Raw genomic sequence first — 19479 nt, 5'->3', positions numbered from 1 at the left:
TGCAGCAGGCAGCAGCAGACTCAGATTTACCCTCTAAAACACACAGAAAGCAGCTGTAACATGAGTATGAAGGTGCTGGTGTGTGTTCATCTGTATTTATAGTATATTAATAGTATATTAACAGTATAATAGTAGTATATTAGCTGGTACTCACGGTGAAACAGTGGGATAAAGTGAATGATCTGAGGGAGATCAGACCTCCTCCCTTCACTGGCATCACTAACTTTCACCTGCTGGTTCTTCAGATTCAGACTGAATTAAAGCCGCCACACGGTCCTGGTCGCTCCACAACAACAACTAGTGAACTAACACAGAGACTCAGAGTGTAAAACTTGGTCTTTTACTGCTAATAATCTGCTTTTCTCTCTAAAAACACTGATTAAACAAACATTCAGAGGAAACTTTGCGCTTGGCTTGGGTCGGGTCATACCAAGTCAGAGCGGGAGGGGGGGGGGGGGTCTGTTTTATATTATCTGTTAAAGATGGCTGAGAACTAAAACTACTGGTTATAAAAACATCCTGGTTTGGATATAGAGAAGTATTTATTTGGTGATGAGCAATAACAAACCGGTGAACACATAAAAGAAACACGAGTAGAGGAGACTCAACCTTTGACCCCTCTGAGATGGACCAGTCCAACATTCCCATTGATTTTAGTGGGACACACACACACAATGTTATTTCATGCTGGCTGTGTTTGAATATCGGTTTTTTAGGGCCCGAGCAGGCAACGACCTGCGAGGTCCCTATTGTATTTCGAATGATTCTTTATTATTATTATTTTTTTTATTTTTATTATTCTCGTGCCCAAATGATCGCATTTTTCACTGCCTGAACATACCCCAAAACTCATGAAACTTTAAATATAAATCACACATGGTGAAAATTTTTATAATCTATTATCATCCTGAATTTCCACCACTAGGTGGCGCTATAATAAAGGAAAGCGCGTTTAGGTTAATAACTCCCACACACTTCATCGCACATTCAAAAAACTTATATCCACGCGTTCACCGAGTTGTGCTGAATCTCGTGATATAAGCCACGCCCATTTTCGCCTGGAGTTTTTTTTCGCAAATTCGCAAAATGTCACAAACCTACTTTTTCGAACTCCTCCTAGGCAATTTCATCGTTTTGCACCAAACTTTGCACACAGCATCTATGGACCCTCACGACAAAAAGTTATTAAAAGAATTTTGATAACCCAAAGAATACTCAAGTTATTAAATAACAACTTCCTGCAGGTGGAGCTATTTTCAACACAAAACACAAAGTGTTGCATATCTCCACATTGGTGTGTCTGAATGACATGAAACTCAAGATCCTCCTTCCCCATGAGCCCCTGAGGCTCTCTGCAAAATTTTGGGCGATGACCACAAGGTGGCGCTCTTTAAATTGAAGTATTTTATATCTCCATATCGGTTGGTCGGATTAACACCAAACTTGGTATAGTTATTGTCAATGCCCATCTGAGGATAACCCTTGAAGATTTTATTGATCGGCCCCTAGTTGGCGCTCTGGCGGCAGTTTAATTTAATAAGTGCCACTGTGCGCAGACCATAACACTTAAGGCAATGAAATTCATAGGGGTGGTATAGACTGGTCCCTGTAACGCACAGACCCTGACGGCAGCATGCCCCGACACGCGTGTACTGCGAGGGCCCGTTCAGTACTGCGCGCAGTCCTAGTTTATTATTATAACAGATCATTATATCCATTTTTTCTTTCATATTTTATGAAGAAAAATAGTTTTTGTATTATTACATCAAGTTTACACACATGGGTCTAAAATGACCTTGTGCATTAGAAGCGTAGTGATAAAAAGGGGGTTTTATTCGAAAAGTAAGATGTGTGCATCAAAGGGTTAATTCAGCATAAACTGATTTAAAACAGCACAGAGCGCTAAATAAAACAGAGAGAGGGTTAAAGGAATCTCTGAGCAGAGAGAAAGAAATCAGAAACTGCTCTAAAATAGTCAAAGTTCTTGTAATTAAAGAAATTAACCCAGAAATAGATTTAAACTTTACGTTTTACTCCTAAATAACCTAAATAACCTGAACCACTGATTAGGGTTGCAGCAATATACTGGTGTAGCCACATTTTACCTCCTTTTTAGTAATTTTGTGTCTTTTTTAAATTGATTTTACATCCTTTCTATAGTAATTTTGTGTCTTTTTTAATTCATTATACATCCTTTTTTAGTAATTTTGTGTATTTTTTAAAATTAATTTCACATCCTTTTTTTTTTAGTAATTTTGTGTCTTTTTAAAATTCATTTTACATCCTTTTTTAGTAATTTTGTGTATTTTTTTAAATTTATTTCACTTCCTTTTTTTGTAATTTGTGTATTTTTAAAAAATAATTTTACATATTTTTTTGTAATTTTGTGTCTTTTTTAAAAATAATTTCACATTTTGTAATTTTGTGTATTTTTTATTCATTTTACATCCTTTTTTTATTAATTTTGTGTCTTTTGTTACAAACACGGTGCCAGAGTATTTTTTACAGTGGAGTAATGCATTTAAAAAAAGATGTAAAAAAATAATAATAATAAATACTATTTTGTCTGATATAAACATTTACAGTGTTTCATTGTTACTGAAACTGAATTAACTCATTTATCATTTTACGTCTTTTACCGTCATGGTTTAACAGTTTTCACCCTAAAACCTACAGACATTTTTTACAGTGTATCTGATTTGAGGACAGACTGAAAGATGCTCAACAGAAACAGAAATTAATGCAGGAAGTTGACAGAGTCGTTCCTCTCTTAGTGTTCAAGTTGTTGCTCACCAAACTGGGAAAACCTTTTTTTAATTTCTTCTGAAGGCGTTTCTTTGTGTTCGGGGCGTGTTGGAACAGGAACGAGCCTCCAACAAACTGATTCAACCAGATAAACTAACTCTGAACGCTAAAGCATTCATTACTCATTTTAAGTGTTCAACATGCTTATTTCTAGATTAAATCATCTTAATTTAATAAATCTTGTCAAGGTAAATTATCTGTCCATGCAGCAAGATCATTTCCCTCAGATTTACTGTTTGATCTGGTTTTAGACCTTTAGATTTACTGTTTGATCTGGTTTTAGACCTTTAGATTTACTGTTTGATCTGGTTTTAGACCTTTAGATTTACTGTTTGATCTGGTTTTAGACCTTTAGATTTACTGTTTGATCTGGTTTTAGACCTTTAGATTTACTGTTTGATCTGGTTTTAGACCTTTAGATTTACTGTTTGATCTGGTTTTAGACCTTTAGATTTACTGTTTGATCTGGTTTTAGACCTTTAGATTTACTGTTTGATCTGGTTTTAGACCTTTAGATTTACTGTTTGATCTGGTTTTAGACCTTTAGATTTACTGTTTGATCTGGTTTTAGACCTTTAGATTTACTGTTTGATCTGGTTTTAGACTTTAGATTTACTGTTTGATCTGGTTTTAGACTTTAGATTTACTGTTTGATCTGGTTTTAGACCTTTAGATTTACTGTTTGATCTGGTTTTAGACCTTTAGATTTACTGTTTGATCTGGTTTTAGACCTTTAGATTTACTGTTTGATCTGGTTTTAGACCTTTAGATTTACTGTTTGATCTGGTTTTAGACCTTTAGATTTACTGTTTGATCTGGTTTTTAAACACCTTTTTATCAGTGTAGAAACCTCCAGCAGCAACAACCTGTAGTTGATAACATAGTGTGTGTGTGTGTGTGTGTGTGTGTGTGTGTGTGTGTGTGTGTGTGTGTGTGTGTGTGTGTGTGTCAGATAAAACCTGCAGCAGACCCTGAAAATGCCACAAAATCCGTAAAACCAAATTAAATGTAACCGTTTCCTTTGAGTCGCCACCAACTCAACAACAGACAGAAGCTTCTCTGTTGGCAGAAACAACAACATTTTATCTAAAAACTGTTTCATTGAGCAGCAACACCTCAGGAATGCTGCCATGACAACACAGTCTCAAATAATCAGGTCAGCTGAGTCAAATGGCCACATTTCATCCCTTTAAACATGAAAATAGGACATGGAGATGAAAACAAGCTCCACTGGCCTGAATCATTAAAACAATGAAGATCCAGGACAGGAAACGATCATGATCACTAAATACACAGTTCAAATAAGGCCAACACTTTATATTAACCTGCACATATTCAACATTAATTAGTTGCCTATTTGCGTACAAATAATAACTATGACAACTACAAAACTACCACCCTATAAAGTCCATATTATAAAGCATATTAACTCATATACAACAACTTCCTTACTAACTACTAATAATCAATAATTCTGAGGTTATTGAGGGAAAAACTCTTAGTTAATGTCTTACTGGTTGTATAATAAGGCCATGCAGAATAAGGCATTAATAACTACTGAATAATGACTCATTAAGAGACAATATGTTACTAATTTGCATTTTAATAAGCAACAAACTGATGTTGAATATGTGTTCCCTAATATAAAGTGTTACCATATAAGGAAACAGAAGCTCACACAACTCATGTTTCAAACTACTTTTGGATAAAATAAGAAAAAAACAAAACAATGCATGTTTCATCTGATCCACTGATGGATTATGAAAGAAGTTCATCAGGTTAAACTGATGAAAGAGAAAAACACACAATCATCCAGTGATATTACAGCATGAAAACCTCTGGATGGAGCTGAGAACCTTCATACATAACACGGAACAACCTGGAGTAGAGAACGCAGCAGTCTACAGTAACCTGGAGTAGAGAACGCAGCAGTCTACAGTAACCTGGAGTAGAGAACGTAGCAGTCTACAGTAACCTGGAGTAGAGAACGTAGCAGTCTACAGTAACCTGGAGTAGAGAACAAGCAGTCTACAGTAACCTGGAGTAGAGAACGCAGCAGTCTACAGTAACCTGGAGTAGAGAACGCAGCAGTCTACAGTAACCTGGAGTAGAGAACGTAGCAGTCTACAGTAACCTGGAGTAGAGAACGTAGCAGTCTACAGTAACCTGGAGTAGAGAACGTACCAGTCTACAGTAACCTGGAGTAGAGAACGCAGCAGTCTACAGTAACCTGGAGTAGAGAACGCAGCAGTCTACAGTAACCTGGAGTAGAGAACGTAGCAGTCTACAGGAACCTGGAGTAGAGAACGTAGCAGTCTACAGTAACCTGGAGTAGAGAACGTAGCAGTCTACAGTAACCTGGAGTAGAGAACGTAGCAGTCTACAGTAACCTGGAGTAGAGAACAAGCAGTCTACAGTAACCTGGAGTAGAGAACGTAGCAGTCTACAGTAACCTGGAGTAGAGAACGCAGCAGTCTACAGTAACCTGGAGTAGAGAACGCAGCAGTCTACAGTAACCTGGAGTAGAGAACGCAGCAGTCTACAGTAACCTGGAGTAGAGAACGTAGCAGTCTACAGTAACCTGGAGTAGAGAACGTAGCAGTCTACAGTAACCTGGAGTAGAGAACGCAGCAGTCTACAGTAACCTGGAGTAGAGAACGCAGCAGTCTACAGTAACCTGGAGTAGAGAACGCAGCAGTCTACAGTAACCTGGAGTAGAGAACGTAGCAGTCTACAGTAACCTGGAGTAGAGAACGCAGCAGTCTACAGTAACCTGGAGTAGAGAACGTAGCAGTCTACAGTAACCTGAGGTAGAGAACGCAGCAGTCTACAGTAACCTGGAGTAGAGAACGCAGCAGTCTACAGTAACCTGAGGTAGAGAACGCAGCAGTCTACAGTAACCTGGAGTAGAGAACGCAGCAGTCTACAGTAACCTGGAGTAGAGAACGTAGCAGTCTACAGTAACCTGGAGTAGAGAACGTAGCAGTCTACAGTAACCTGGAGTAGAGAACGCAGCAGTCTACAGTAACCTGGAGTAGAGAACGTAGCAGTCTACAGTAACCTGGAGTAGAGAACGTAGCAGTCTACAGTAACCTGGAGTAGAGAACGCACCAGTCTACAGTAACCTGAGGTAGAGAACGTAGCAGTCTACAGTAACCTGGAGTAGAGAACGTAGCAGTCTACAGTAACCTGGAGTAGAGAACGCAGCAGTCTACAGTAACCTGAGGTAGAGAACGTAGCAGTCTACAGTAACCTGGAGTAGAGAACGTAGCAGTCTACAGTAACCTGGAGTAGAGAACGCAGCAGTCTACAGTAACCTGGAGTAGAGAACGTACCAGTCTACAGTAACCTGAGGTAGAGAACGTAGCAGTCTACAGTAACCTGGAGTAGAGAACGTAGCAGTCTACAGTAACCTGGAGTAGAGAACGTAGCAGTCTACAGTAACCTGGAGTAGAGAACGCACCAGTCTACAGTAACCTGGAGTAGAGAACGCAGCAGTCTACAGTAACCTGAGGTAGAGAACGTACCATCATGATGGCGGAGTAGCTGCGGGAGGAGAGGCGGCGCAGGTAAAGGTACTGGGCTTCTCTGGACCAGCGGAACTTGCGGTTGCACTTGATGAGGTCTGTGCTGGTCTGGTCCTGAGGTCCAGGCTGGTCCCTACACACACACACAATAACAATAGAATAAGTCATTGAGTTAAGATACCAGGCATGTGTGTTCCAAGTCATAGCCAGGACCGACAGAAAAGATTTACAGTCAGTTACGATGTTTGTTTTCCAGGTTATAGCCAGGACCTGCATGGTGCAGTTTAATTACAGTACATTCAATAGCAACATTAATGAGCTGAGCCAAACGTTTCCATTCCCTCTGCTCTCCAGGGAGAAACAACAGATTCCAGCATTTAGTCGCAGCCCAGCAGGCAGACTGGGGTGGTGGAATCATAGCAGCTCCAGACATTAGTCCAAGCCCGCAGCAGGTTATGATTACAGGGAATGCAACACACACAGACGACACAGACACACATTTTTATCAGACAACCCTTTAATATGAATGTAATATATGTAGACAATATTTTAGTAAGACCAATAGAGGTATTATTATTAGGGCTGGGCAGTATATGGATATCAAAAATATATAGATATATTTTTAAATGTGATACGGAATTAGACCATATCACATATCAAACCTACAACTCTTCAGCCGTTAGAGGAACCAGCTCAGATAAAACATATAAACCATATATATATAATATATAATATAAAACAAATGCAGAGTGAAGTTGAGATATTTGACGGGATGGAGTGAGAGCCTGCTGGTCTTGGACTGTCGCTTTGGGTCTGATTCACATTTTTTTCTGCTTTGTTGACATTTCCTTTGCAGTCTTCACTGACCTTCATTGTTGAGGAAATATCAACCAAATATCCAAAGGCCAGAGGAGAGAAAAAGAGCTATAAATAGAGTAAAATGTCACTTTTCCCAGAATAAACCACTGGTGTCTGCTGAGTAAAGCCACACTGATACTACACACGAGAATACTATAATACTACACACTATAATACTACACACCATAATACTACACACTATAATACTACACACTATAATACTACACACTATAATACTACACACTGTAATACTACACACTATAATACTATAATCTGAAGGCCTGACTGTAACAGGTCCCAACATGTGGCCTTCACTGCTCAGATGAAACTAGTTTTTTCTCAGCTTCATGGCAGCGAGTCAGACGTGAAGCGTTCAGACTGGAAACAGTCGGATTCTCTGCATGAATGAACCTGCTGCTGCTGCTCGCATTCAGTCTGGAAGCTTCAGAAACAAGTGAAGTAATCCAAGATATAACTCACTTCACTCAAAAACATTAAAAGAAATATGTAGAGCTCAAGCTGGACACATTCTGATCATCTTCAGGTTCTTGATAAAACGGTCCCCTCCGGCTCTGCAGCTGGGAGAGACTGCTGCAGGAGGACTGGGCCGCTTCGACTCGTTCTTACTCTTCTTAACGAGCCTCCGGCCCCACACACCGCGGGGGCCGGAGGCTCGTTAAGAAGAGTAAGAACGAGTCTCAAAAAATCTCCAATAACACCAGAAAAAGTCTTGGCTTTTTCGAAAAATAGCCGCTAAAGGGGTCTGAAAAGTCGCTAAATATAGCAACAAAGTCACTAAGTTGGCAACACTACTTCACCGGCCTTTACAAATAGCGTGTGGGGCCGGAGGCTCGTTAAGAAGAGTAAGAACGAGTCGAAGCAGCACAGTCCTCCTGCAGCAGTCTCTCCCAGCTGTAGAGCCAGAGGGGATGTTAACCCCTTAGCGTCCAGTCTGCAAATTGCTAACAAGCTAACAGTTAGCTCTGTAGCAGTACAGTGTGTATGTGCTAACAGGCTAACAGTTAGCTCTGTAGCAGTACAGTGTGCATGTGCTAACAGGCTAACAGTTAGCTCTGTAGCAGTTCAGTGTGTATGTGCTAACAGGCTAACAGTTAGCTCTGTAGCAGTAGAGTGTGTATGTGCTAACAGGCTAACAGCTAGCTCTGTAGCAGTACAGTGTGTATGTGCTAACAGGCTAACAGTTAGCTCTGTAGCAGTACAGTGTGTATGTGCTAACAGGCTAACAGTTAGCTCTGTAGCAGTACAGTGTGTATGTGCTAACAGGCTAACAGTTAGCTCTGTAGCAGTACAGTGTGTATGTGCTAACAGGCTAACAGTTAGCTCTGTAGCAGTACAGTGTGTATGTGCTAACAGGCTAACAGTTAGCTCTGTAGCAGTACAGTGTGTATGTGCTAACAGGCTAACAGTTAGCTCTGTAGCAGTACAGTGTGTATGTGCTAACAGGCTAACAGTTAGCTCTGTAGCAGTACAGTGTGTATGTGCTAACAGGCTAACAGTTAGCTCTGTAGCAGTACAGTGTGTATGTGCTGCTGCTGCAGGAGGTGTTCACTTAGCGATCTCTGTTTGTTTACAACAAGCAGCAGACACTAAAAACTGTTGCTATTGTTTGTTTAAAAGTAGTGCAATTAAAATACAGATGTTTTCCCAAACATGATGAATAACCCTGATTAATAATCGTGATTATAATATTGATCATAATAATAATGGTGATGATCATTGTGGCCATAATGGTGGCTCCATGTGTTGCTTCCTGTGAGCCTCTAACAGTCTGACCTGTTGGATATAATCAGGTCTAGCAGCTGTTCTCTACTATAATAAAGCCTGCAGGTTCTATCAGCAGGTAGGAGAACCAGGACTCACCCCGGAGGTCTCCACAGCTTCCTGCCCGGCGGCAGCAGCTCCCGTTTGTTGAGCGGTACGATGCCGATGGCTGCCTGCATGATGGTGATGAACTTCTTAAACTTCATCTTCTAACTCTAACAGCATCAAACAGCCTCAAACTGCTGACTGCTCCTCATCTCAACACATGCAGCATCTCCTCGTCTCCTCCGTTAAACCACCGAGCTCCGGACTCCTGGTCCTCGCCATGACAACCAGCAGGAGGACGTCCCCGCGGTGGACCTTCTACCAGCCCCGTCCCCACCAACAGATGTCCTTTTGGCTTTTTCAGAGCAAACGGAGGATAAAAAAGGAAAACAAAGCAGCACGTTCCTGGCAGGCGGAGGGGGCGGGGCCTCGGAGGATGACAGCTCGTCACTCTTACATAATTCTGGATCTTCTCTGGACATTACACTAATGAAAACGCTGCTCCGCCACCACGCTGCTGCTGCTGCTGCTGCTGCTGCTGTGCTGCTGCTGCAGGAATAATTGTGGCACTAAGCCCTGACAGATCATGATGCTTCCCGCCCCCTTCTCCTCTAATCCCCCATCCAGGCTTAGTCTTCTCCCATTTACACCCGGACACACCACCATCTCCTCCCAGCCTCCATCCTCCAGACCTGATGGGGTTCATTAATGTCACTGGACTCATTAATCTGTAATCAGTCAGACTTCAGGATGAGAATAAACACGTTTTCACAGCCGTGTCCTCTTTTCTGCTTCGTGCTCGCTTTGGTTTTTATACCAGAATAAGAAAACCAGCATCATATATGTTTCTGGTTCTCAAGCAAAATAACAATTTTAATGTTTTATTCCTTTGCATAATGCCAGAATTTTTCTTTTTAAAAGGAAAATTAAAACAGTTCAAATCACATGAAAAAAGAGTGATTACTCTTTATTACTGATATATCCTGTCTGGGTCTGTGTGTGTTGTCTCCTCTATTTGTATTTTATCTATTTATTTGCTCTCTTTTATATTTGCATTTATTTTTTCCTCTATTTGTATTTTTTCTATTTATTTGCTGTCTTTTATATTCTTTTTTATTTTTTTTCCTCTATTTGTATTTTATCTATTTATTTGCTCTCTTTTATATTCTTTTTTTATTTTTTTCCTCTATTTGTATTTTATCTATTTATTTTCTGTCTTTTATATTTGTATTTTTTTTCCCTCTATTCGTATTTTATCTATTTATTTGCTGTCTTTTATTTATTTTTTTATTTGTATTTTTTCCTCCATTTGTATTTTATCTATTTATTTGCTGTCTTTTATATTTGTATTTATTTTTATTTTTTCCTCCATTCGTATTTTATCTATTTATTTGCTGTCTTTTATATTTGTATTTGTTTTTATTTTTTCCTCTATTTGTATTTTATCTATTTATTTTCTGTCTTTTATATTTGTATTTTTTTCCCCTCTATTCGTATTTTATCTATTTATTTGCTGTCTGTTATATTTTTATTTATTTTTATTTTTTCCTCTGTTTGTATTTTATCTATTTATTTGCTGTCTTTTATATTTGTATTTATTTTTATTTTTTCCTCTATATTTTTTCTATTTATTTGCTGCAAAGATGCAAACTAGCAGCTTTGCTATAATCCAACATGTTTACAGAGATGTTTATGATGTTCATTAAGTGTCCCTGTCTAAAAATAAAGCATTAAAATAATTGAATCAAAATAAACAATGTATTGGTTGCTTGAACAATATTCAGACATAATAAGTGGTTTATCATTGTCTCAAACAGCTGCTCAAACAGTGGAGGAAGTGCAGCGTCGGCTATTTCCAGCTGTGGATTAATCCACATTAGGTGCTCTAGTGAGTATTTATGTGGGATTGAGTCCAAATAAATATGAAAAGGAGAAAAAAAAATCACCCAGAATAGGCTCATTGATGGGTTTCTAAATGTTTTGACCTCATTGTATTAAATGACCTGCTGTGACCTTTAATAATCACAGTCTCATCTGCTCCGTCAACGCACCAGATTATAGATATAGATAATATAGATATAGATAATATAGACATAGATAATATAGATATAGATAATATAGATAATATAGATATAGATATTACACCTCCAGAGTCACAGAGGAGCAACAAGAACAAGAACCGAGGTTCGAATACTTTTGGATTTTTCATCAGTTTTAGTTTTAATTTCGTTGTGATTTTTTGTTTTCAAATTCAGTTAGTTTTAATGAGTTTTTAGAATGAATTTGCTAGTTTTAATTAGTTTTTATTTTTTGTAAAATGCTTAGTTTTAGCTAAGTTTATTAGTTTTAGTTTAGTTTTTATTAGTTGTAGTTGTTTTGTAATGGGGTATTTGTTGGGTCCAGATTCAATAAGGTCACAATAAATGTTTCCTTTATTTCTTTTGTCTGATCCATCTCAGCCCCAATAAGTTTATTAAGTCATAAAACCAGATAGATGAAATAGATTTCATATCAACCAAAAAGGTTTACGGATGAAAAAAGTTGACAAAGACGAGAACGAAGGACATTTTCACTATAATTTTAGTTAGTTTTAGTTAGTTTTGGAAGCACAAAATACAGTTTCAGTTAGTTATCGTTTTTTTTTTTAAACTCTCATTTTTATTTCAGTTAACGAAAATGTTTTTTCAATTCTAGTTTTGGTTATTTCTTTGTTTTCGTTAACTATAATAACCCTGCTATTAACGGGTCATCTGGCAAGGAGGAATATTTGTCAACACGTGTAATGTCTAACACTCCCAATCACTGCTCAGCTGCACAACAACTGTTGCCGCTGTAGCTAACTGTGCACAGAATCCGCCGCTTATTGTAAACAAACCAGCATCGCTAACTGTACACAGAGTGTCTGGTGCTTGTTGTAAACAAACAGAGATCACTAAGTGAACACCTCCTGCAGCAGCAGCACATACACACTGTACTGCTACAGAGCTAACTGTTAGCCTGTTAGCACATACACACTGTACTGCTACAGAGCTAACTGTTAGCCTGTTAGCACATACACACTGTACTGCTACAGAGCTAACTGTTAGCCTGTTAGCACATACACACTGTACTGCTACAGAGCTAACTGTTAGCCTGTTAGCACATACACACTGTACTGCTACAGAGCTAACTGTTAGCCTGTTAGCACATACACACTGTACTGCTACAGAGCTAACTGTTAGCCTGTTAGCACATACACACTGTACTGCTACAGAGCTAACTGTTAGCCTGTTAGCACATACACACTGTTCTGCTACAGAGCTAACTGTTAGCCTGTTAGCACATACACACTGTACTGCTACAGAGCTAACTGTTAGCCTGTTAGCACATACACACTGTACTGCTACAGAGCTAACTGTTAGCCTGTTAGCACATACACACTGTACTACTACAGAGCTAACTGTTAGCCTGTTAGCACATACACACTGTACTGCTACAGAGCTAACTGTTAGCCTGTTAGCACATACACACTGTACTGCTACAGAGCTAACTGTTAGCCTGTTAGCAATTTGCAGACTGGACGCTAAGGGGTTAACAGGCTCGTTAAGAAGAGTAAGAACGAGTCGAAGCATCACAGTCCTCCTGCAGCAGTCTCTCCCAGCTGCAGAGCCGGAGGGGATGTGCAGCCCTAAGAACAAATGTGGTGTCACAGTTTTCCCTTTAGCTCAAAGGGCTCAGGACAGTTTTCAGGACCGTCTTGAAGATAAAAAAAGCTGTTGGAGCACACTGGGAAGAGGACAGAGTGCCAACCCTTGGTCTGAGACTAATGATTTCAACGTCTGTATTGCACTCTCTCAGGAATTTAGTAATAAATTCCCAGAAACAGGCCACTCCCTGCTGCTGATAAGACCACTGCTCCACACCAACGCTGGTGCAAACTGTTGGCGTGCACGCGACGAAGCTGCAGCACAGATTAAAATCTGGATCTCGTCCTCCCGGAGTGGGCAGCTGACAGCAGGCTGCCGTGTCCTGAGAGGTTGGAAATAAATAAATAATCTGCGTGGTCTCTTGATGAGCTGCCAGCCAATACAAACTCCGGACAGGATTTATAGTCCAGCAGCTTGGACGTCTGGATTACGCCTCTGGATGGTCGTGCCATGAGAGCTGCTGCAGAAATCCCTCAGCACCGCTCCAACAGGGCTGAAATACCAGCAGCACAGCAGAATAACAAGCGTCTATTTTTAAAAATGTTGGGTAACAACAACACAAAGGAAGGAGGAGAGAGGAGAGAGGTTCTTTAAGTTCAGCCTGGGAGTCTTTGTCAGACGAGACCGGATTAGGAGCCTCGTCTGGAAGCACAGAGACTTTAAACTGCATCATGATTTATCATAATCCAACACCTGACAGGAATCTCACAGATTCATTCAGCCCAAACCTGCATGTAGACACATCTATATATCTATATATATATATATATATAGATATATAGGAATCTATACCTGCAATGTTTCTATAGAAACTACTTCCACTACTTCTTCTTGTTAACCAAAACTAACAAAATAACAAAAATTTGAATTGAAAAAACATTTTCATTAACTGAAATAAAAATAAAAATAAATACTATGTTTTCTTAACGAGCCTCCGGCCCGTGAAGATGTCCTTTGTTTTCCTCTTTGTCACCTTTTTTCATATATAATCCAGTTTCTATTAAAAGAGGATTGTGTTAGTGAACAGGAACACATGGTGAATGTGTTTACTGAGACTGGGATGTTTACACAACAACCAACATCATAAACACCTGGACTGTCAGAGTTAATAACCTTATTGGGGCTGAATATGGTTAAACCAAAGAAATAAAGGAAACATTTATTATGACCTCTTTGGATCTCACACCAACACACAGACCATTACAAAACAACTACAACTAATAAAAACTAAACTAAAACTAAGCATTTTTTAAAAATTAAAACGAATAAAAACAAGCAAACTCACTCTAGAAAGTAACTAAAACTGACTGAATTTGAAAACAAAAATGCACAATGAAATTAAAACTAAGACTAATAAAAAATCCCACACTATTCTAACATTGGTCAGGTTGTGGTGTGATTCAGTGGATGAACAAACTGAGCTGCTTTCTCATTCCAACCAGAGAACAGGAGAACAGGAGAACCAGAGAACAGGAGAACAGGAGAACCAGAGAACAGGAGAACAGGAGAACAGGCTTCTGTTTGATGTGAAAGTGTAAAACATTATTTAGCTCCAGGTCAGTTCATGTCCTCTGATCCAGATTATACCTGTAGAGGATCACTGCTTCTCTTTCCTCTCTCTACACTCATCACAGATTTGTAAGTGGCATGTGTCCGTCCATCTGGCTGGCACATGCGTTACATATGGACGTTGCATAATGGCGGCGGGCCGCTAACACGGCGCTGCAGCTCTGCTCCGACACGTGGCCAAGTGTCAAGGGCCAGAGTAACAAACTGCTTATGTAAAAGCATTAAGACGACTAAACTACTCCAGCTACATTCGCTCCCCCCGTGGAACAAGAAGGAGAAAAACAGAAGGCTTCTCATTAAAATGTGAAACATGCAGCAAGAAAGGACTCAATCACTCTATTATTGAAATCTGAGCTGTGAAAGCTCTGACCTGCATGTTTTATGCAACGTACGAGTTGATTTGATAGAACAAAAAAGATTCAAGATGGATAAAAAAAAATCTGACGATTTCCAGATTATTAACCTACCAACCAACCAACTAACCAACTAATCAACCAACAAACCAACTAATCAACCTACCAACTAATCAACCAACCAACCAACCAACCAACTAATCAACCAACCAACCAACTAATCAACCAACCAACCAACCAACCAGCTAATCAACCACCCAACCAACCAACCAACTAACCAGCTAATCAACCTACCAACCAACCAGCTAATCAACCTACCAACCAACCAACTAATCAACCTACCAACCAACCAACCAACCAACCAACCAACAAACCAACCAACCGACAGAGGAAGCTTCCAAGCTGCTGATCACATTTAAATATCTAGTTCTATATCTTTCTATCTGCACTGTTAATATTTGACAGATTGCTCCTAGTGAGTGGATCAGTTTCATGGTGCAAAGATACGAAGATCACTGCAAAGTTCCAAAAGATTAAAATGTTTGTAGTTTATGTATGAAACTGAAGCCAAGAAGTTGAAAATATATTCAACATCTCTGACAGGAAATGACTCCAGGTCACGTCATGTGACCTTTTGTGCGACCGAATCGCCGCCCGCCGTAGAAGACGTGGATGTTTGAGTCTGAGTGTGAAATCATGAGGTGGAAGGTTTAAGAAGATGCTGTGGATGTTCTGTGGAATTATTGCCAGCTTGGGTTTTCATCAGGCTGTTGTTGTTAAAGTGCAGAGTGAAGCAGATGGCGAGTTGATCTGGTTATTTAGTAGTAGACAACAGTTCAGGCTGTGTTTTAATGCTTTATAAAGATATTATCACCTCCTAAAGTCGTTCTGGTGAATGTTGGCCAACAGCAGCCTGTATCCATGTCCACTGGACAAAGTTACATTATTATCTCTTTATATTATTATCTCTCCTCCAGTGGGAACTAATGACAACAATATCTTCACTTTATTCACTAGCTAGATGGTTGATCAATGTGTTTGTGATTGGGTGTTGGGCAGATGGTGTTCACTGGATTTATATAGGACAGCTAAAAACAGCTAAAAACAGCTAAAACAGCTAAAAACAGCTAAAACAGCTAAAAACAGCAAAAAAATCAGCTAAAAACAGCAAAAAAAACAGCTAAAAACAGCTAAAAACAGCTAAAACAAATAAAAATAGCTAAAAACAGCTAAAACAGCTAAAACAGCTAAAACAACTAAAAACAGCTAAAACAGCTAAAAACAGCAAAAAAACAGCTAAAAACAGCAAAAAAAACAGCTAAAAACAGCAAAAAACAGCTAAAAACAGCTAAAACAGCTAAAAACAGCTAAAAACAACTAAAAACAGCTAAAAACAGCTAAAAACAGCTAAAAAAGGCTAAAACGGCTAAAACAGCTAAAAACAACTAAAAACAGCTAAAACAGCTAAAAACAGCTAAAAACAGCTAAAACAGCTAAAAACAGCTAAAACAGCTAAAACAGCTAAAACAGCTAAAAACAACTAAAAACAGCTAAAACAGCTAAAAACAGCTAAAACAGCTAAAACAGCTAAAAACAGCTAAAAACAGCTAAAAAAGGCTAAAACAGCTAAAAACAGCTAAAACAGCTAAAAACAGCTAAAACAGCTAAAAACAGCTAAAAACAGCTAAAACAAATAAAAACAGCTAAAACAGCTAAAAACAGCTAAATCAACTAAAAACAGCTGTCTGCTGCTGCTGGAGATGATGGAAGTCAATGAAATTAGAAGTCTGAGGTAGGGCTGCACGATTATGTTCAAAATGATAATCACAAATATTTTGATCAATATTGTAATCACGATTATTCATCGTGTTAGGGAAAACATCCAGGGTTCAAACACTTTATCAGTGGTCAAATTCAAGCATTTTTCGAGGACTTTCAGGTAAATTTCCAGTCTTTTCCAGTTTCTTCCACCTGCTGTAGGTTACATGTTTTAGAGGAGTTCTTACACGGTAAAAGGGCAGATTTGACTGAACCAAACCAACAGAGATGGAGTTACACTTTCAGGAGGAACGCTCTTCATTCAGATAGACAACATTTAAAAAAGACACAAAATTACCAAAATAAAAGACACAAATTACCAAAAATGTATATAGTTTAGAAAATATAAAACAGTCTGAGTACATTTTGATGCTGATACATTTGTACTTTTACTTCAGTAAGTTTTGAATGCAGGACTTTTACTATAGTGGAGTCACTTCACACTGTGTATTAGTACTTTTACTGAAGTAAAAACAAAATTTACCAAAAATTAACAAAGATGGGGTAAAATAACACAAAAAATAACCAAAATTACCTTTAAAAAAGCCAAAAAAGTTCCAAAGAATACGCAAAAAGACACAAAATTACAGACAAAAACCCACTTTCTTTTTTTTAAAGACACAAAATTACAAATATGTATATATATTTAGAATATATAAAACAATCTGAGTGGATCCATTCTGCATAACGAGTACTTTTACTTTTGATACTTTAAGTACATTTTGATGCTGATACTTTTGTATTTTTACTTCAGTAAGTTTTGAATGCAGGACTTTTACTGTAGTGGAGTCATTTCACAGTGTGTATTAGTACTTTTACTGTAGTGGAGTCATTTCACAGTGTGTATTAGTACTTTTACTGTAGTGGAGTCATTTCACAGTGTGTATTAGTACTTTTACTGTAGTGGAGTCATTTCACAGTGTGTATTAGTACTTTTACTGTAGTGGAGTCATTTCACAGTGTGTATTAGTACTTTTACTGTAGTGGAGTCATTTCACAGTGTGTATTAGTACTTTTACTGTAGTGGAGTCATTTCACAGTGTGTATTAGTACTTTTACTGTAGTGGAGTCATTTCACAGTGTGTATTAGTACTTTTACTGTAGTGGAGTCATTTCACAGTGTGTATTAGTACTTTTACTGTAGTGGAGTCATTTCACAGTGTGTATTAGTACTTTTACTGTAGTGGAGTCATTTCACAGTGTGTATTAGTACTTTTACTGTAGTGGAGTCATTTCACAGTGTGTATTAGTACTTTTACTGTAGTGGAGTCATTTCACAGTGTGTATTAGTACTTTTACTGTAGTGGAGTCATTTCACAGTGTGTATTAGTACTTTTACTGTAGTGGAGTCATTTCACAGTGTGTATTAGTACTTTTACTGTAGTGGAGTCATTTCACAGTGTGTATTAGTACTTTTACTGTAGTGGAGTCATTTCACAGTGTGTATTAGTACTTTTACTGTAGTGGAGTAATTCCACAGTGTGTATTAGTACTTTTACTGTAGTGGAGTAATTCCACAGTGTGTATTAGTACTTTTACTGTAGTGGAGTCATTTCACAGTGTGTATTAGTACTTTTACTGTAGTGGAGTCATTTCACAGTGTGTATTAGTACTTTTACTGCGGTGGAGTCATTCCACAGTGTGTATTAGTACTTTTACTGCAGTGGAGTCATTCCACAGTGTGTATTAGTACTTTTACTGTAGTGGAGTCATTTCACAGTGTGTATTAGTACTTTTACTGTAGTGGAGTCATTTCACAGTGTGTATTAGTACTTTTACTGTAGTGGAGTCATTTCACAGTGTGTATTAGTACTTTTACTGTAGTGGAGTCATTTCACAGTGTGTATTAGTACTTTTACTGTAGTGGAGTCATTTCACAGTGTGTATTAGTACTTTTACTGTAGTGGAGTCATTTCACAGTGTGTATTAGTACTTTTACTGTAGTGGAGTCATTTCACAGTGTGTATTAGTACTTTTACTGCAGTGGAGTCATTTCACAGTGTGTATTAGTACTTTTACTGTAGTGAAGTCATTTCACAGTGTGTATTAGTACTTTTACTGTAGTGGAGTCATTTCACAGTGTGTATTAGTACTTTTACTGTAGTGGAGTCATTTCACAGTGTGTATTAGTACTTTTACTGTAGTGAAGTCATTTCACAGTGTGTATTAGTACTTTTACTGTGGTGGAGTCATTTCACAGTGTGTATTAGTACTTTTACTGCAGTAAATAAAGGATCTGAATACTCAGCAGGTGTGAAAGCTGCTGAGCCCCATTTTGTCCGGAGGAGTTCCTGCTGTGACTCAGGTAGAAACACCTGAAGGCCTGAACACTTTCCCGCCAGGTAACAGACTGAAGATCATCCTGCTGCTCTAACAGGAACATTAATCTGATGATTCTGACTTTAACAGCAGAATAACCCGGTAATAACCCGGTAATAACCCGGTAATAAACCAACATGGCTCCAGCAGGCGTCGGCTTAATGTCCTAATATGGAAATGATCCGACAGAGACTCGGTGAACCTGTAGACCAGCAGGACTCACCTGGTCAACTCTGCTCCAGGTGCTCCAGGTGCTCCAGGTGTTCAGAGGGTTAATAATCCGGTCCAGGTCCAGGTGCAGCTCCGACCAGGCGGACAGGCTTTGGTTCGGGTCTCGTCTCGTCCTGATACTCGCTGTTTCCTGGTTCTCGCAGGTATGTGGGCGGGGCTTGACGAGCTGCAGGTGTGTGTGTGTGTGTGTGCACAGTTTCACCACGTGACTCCCTGAGGGGAGGGGGGGGAGGGGGGGTCTCTGAGTCACATCCTGAAACCTGACAGTGACTCATTTACTATGAAAACACGGAGAGAAGAAGAACAAAGCGCCGCTCCACTGATCAGCTGATCACAATCAATACCAACTTTAACCTGAGGCTGATATAAATCTGATCCACTAACGCAGCTCAGCACAGTCTAATATATATATGTATATATATATATATATATATATATACATATATATATATATATATATGTATATATATATATATATATATATAT

The 19479-nt window shown here is 38.8% G+C and overlaps 1 protein-coding gene across 4 annotated transcripts in view; it reads right to left on the bottom strand.

Moving 5' to 3' along the window:
* tjp2a (tight junction protein 2a (zona occludens 2)) overlaps positions 1 to 19108 on the bottom strand; it is a 63833-nt gene extending 44725 nt beyond the window's left edge. Inside the window, exons 1-2 of one of the 4 annotated variants that reach the window (XM_059358131.1) lie at positions 18986 to 19108; positions 6333 to 6465 (exon numbers count right to left, since the gene is read on the bottom strand). In XM_059358131.1, coding sequence (XP_059214114.1) covers positions 6333 to 6338 — 6 coding nt within the window. In that variant the 5' untranslated portion in view covers positions 6339 to 6465; positions 18986 to 19108. Of the gene's footprint in view, positions 1 to 154; positions 424 to 6332; positions 6701 to 9071; positions 9309 to 18985 lie in introns of those variants that run through there. The other 3 variants (XM_059358129.1, XM_059358128.1, XM_059358130.1) reach the window with 3 other exon arrangements.
* Between the last annotated feature and the right edge of the window lie 371 nt (positions 19109 to 19479).

Source organism: Centropristis striata, chromosome 19, assembly GCF_030273125.1.
Source record: "Centropristis striata isolate RG_2023a ecotype Rhode Island chromosome 19, C.striata_1.0, whole genome shotgun sequence".
Classification (NCBI taxonomy): domain Eukaryota; kingdom Metazoa; phylum Chordata; class Actinopteri; order Perciformes; family Serranidae; genus Centropristis; species Centropristis striata.
This window is presented reverse-complemented; position numbering and strand designations above follow the sequence as displayed.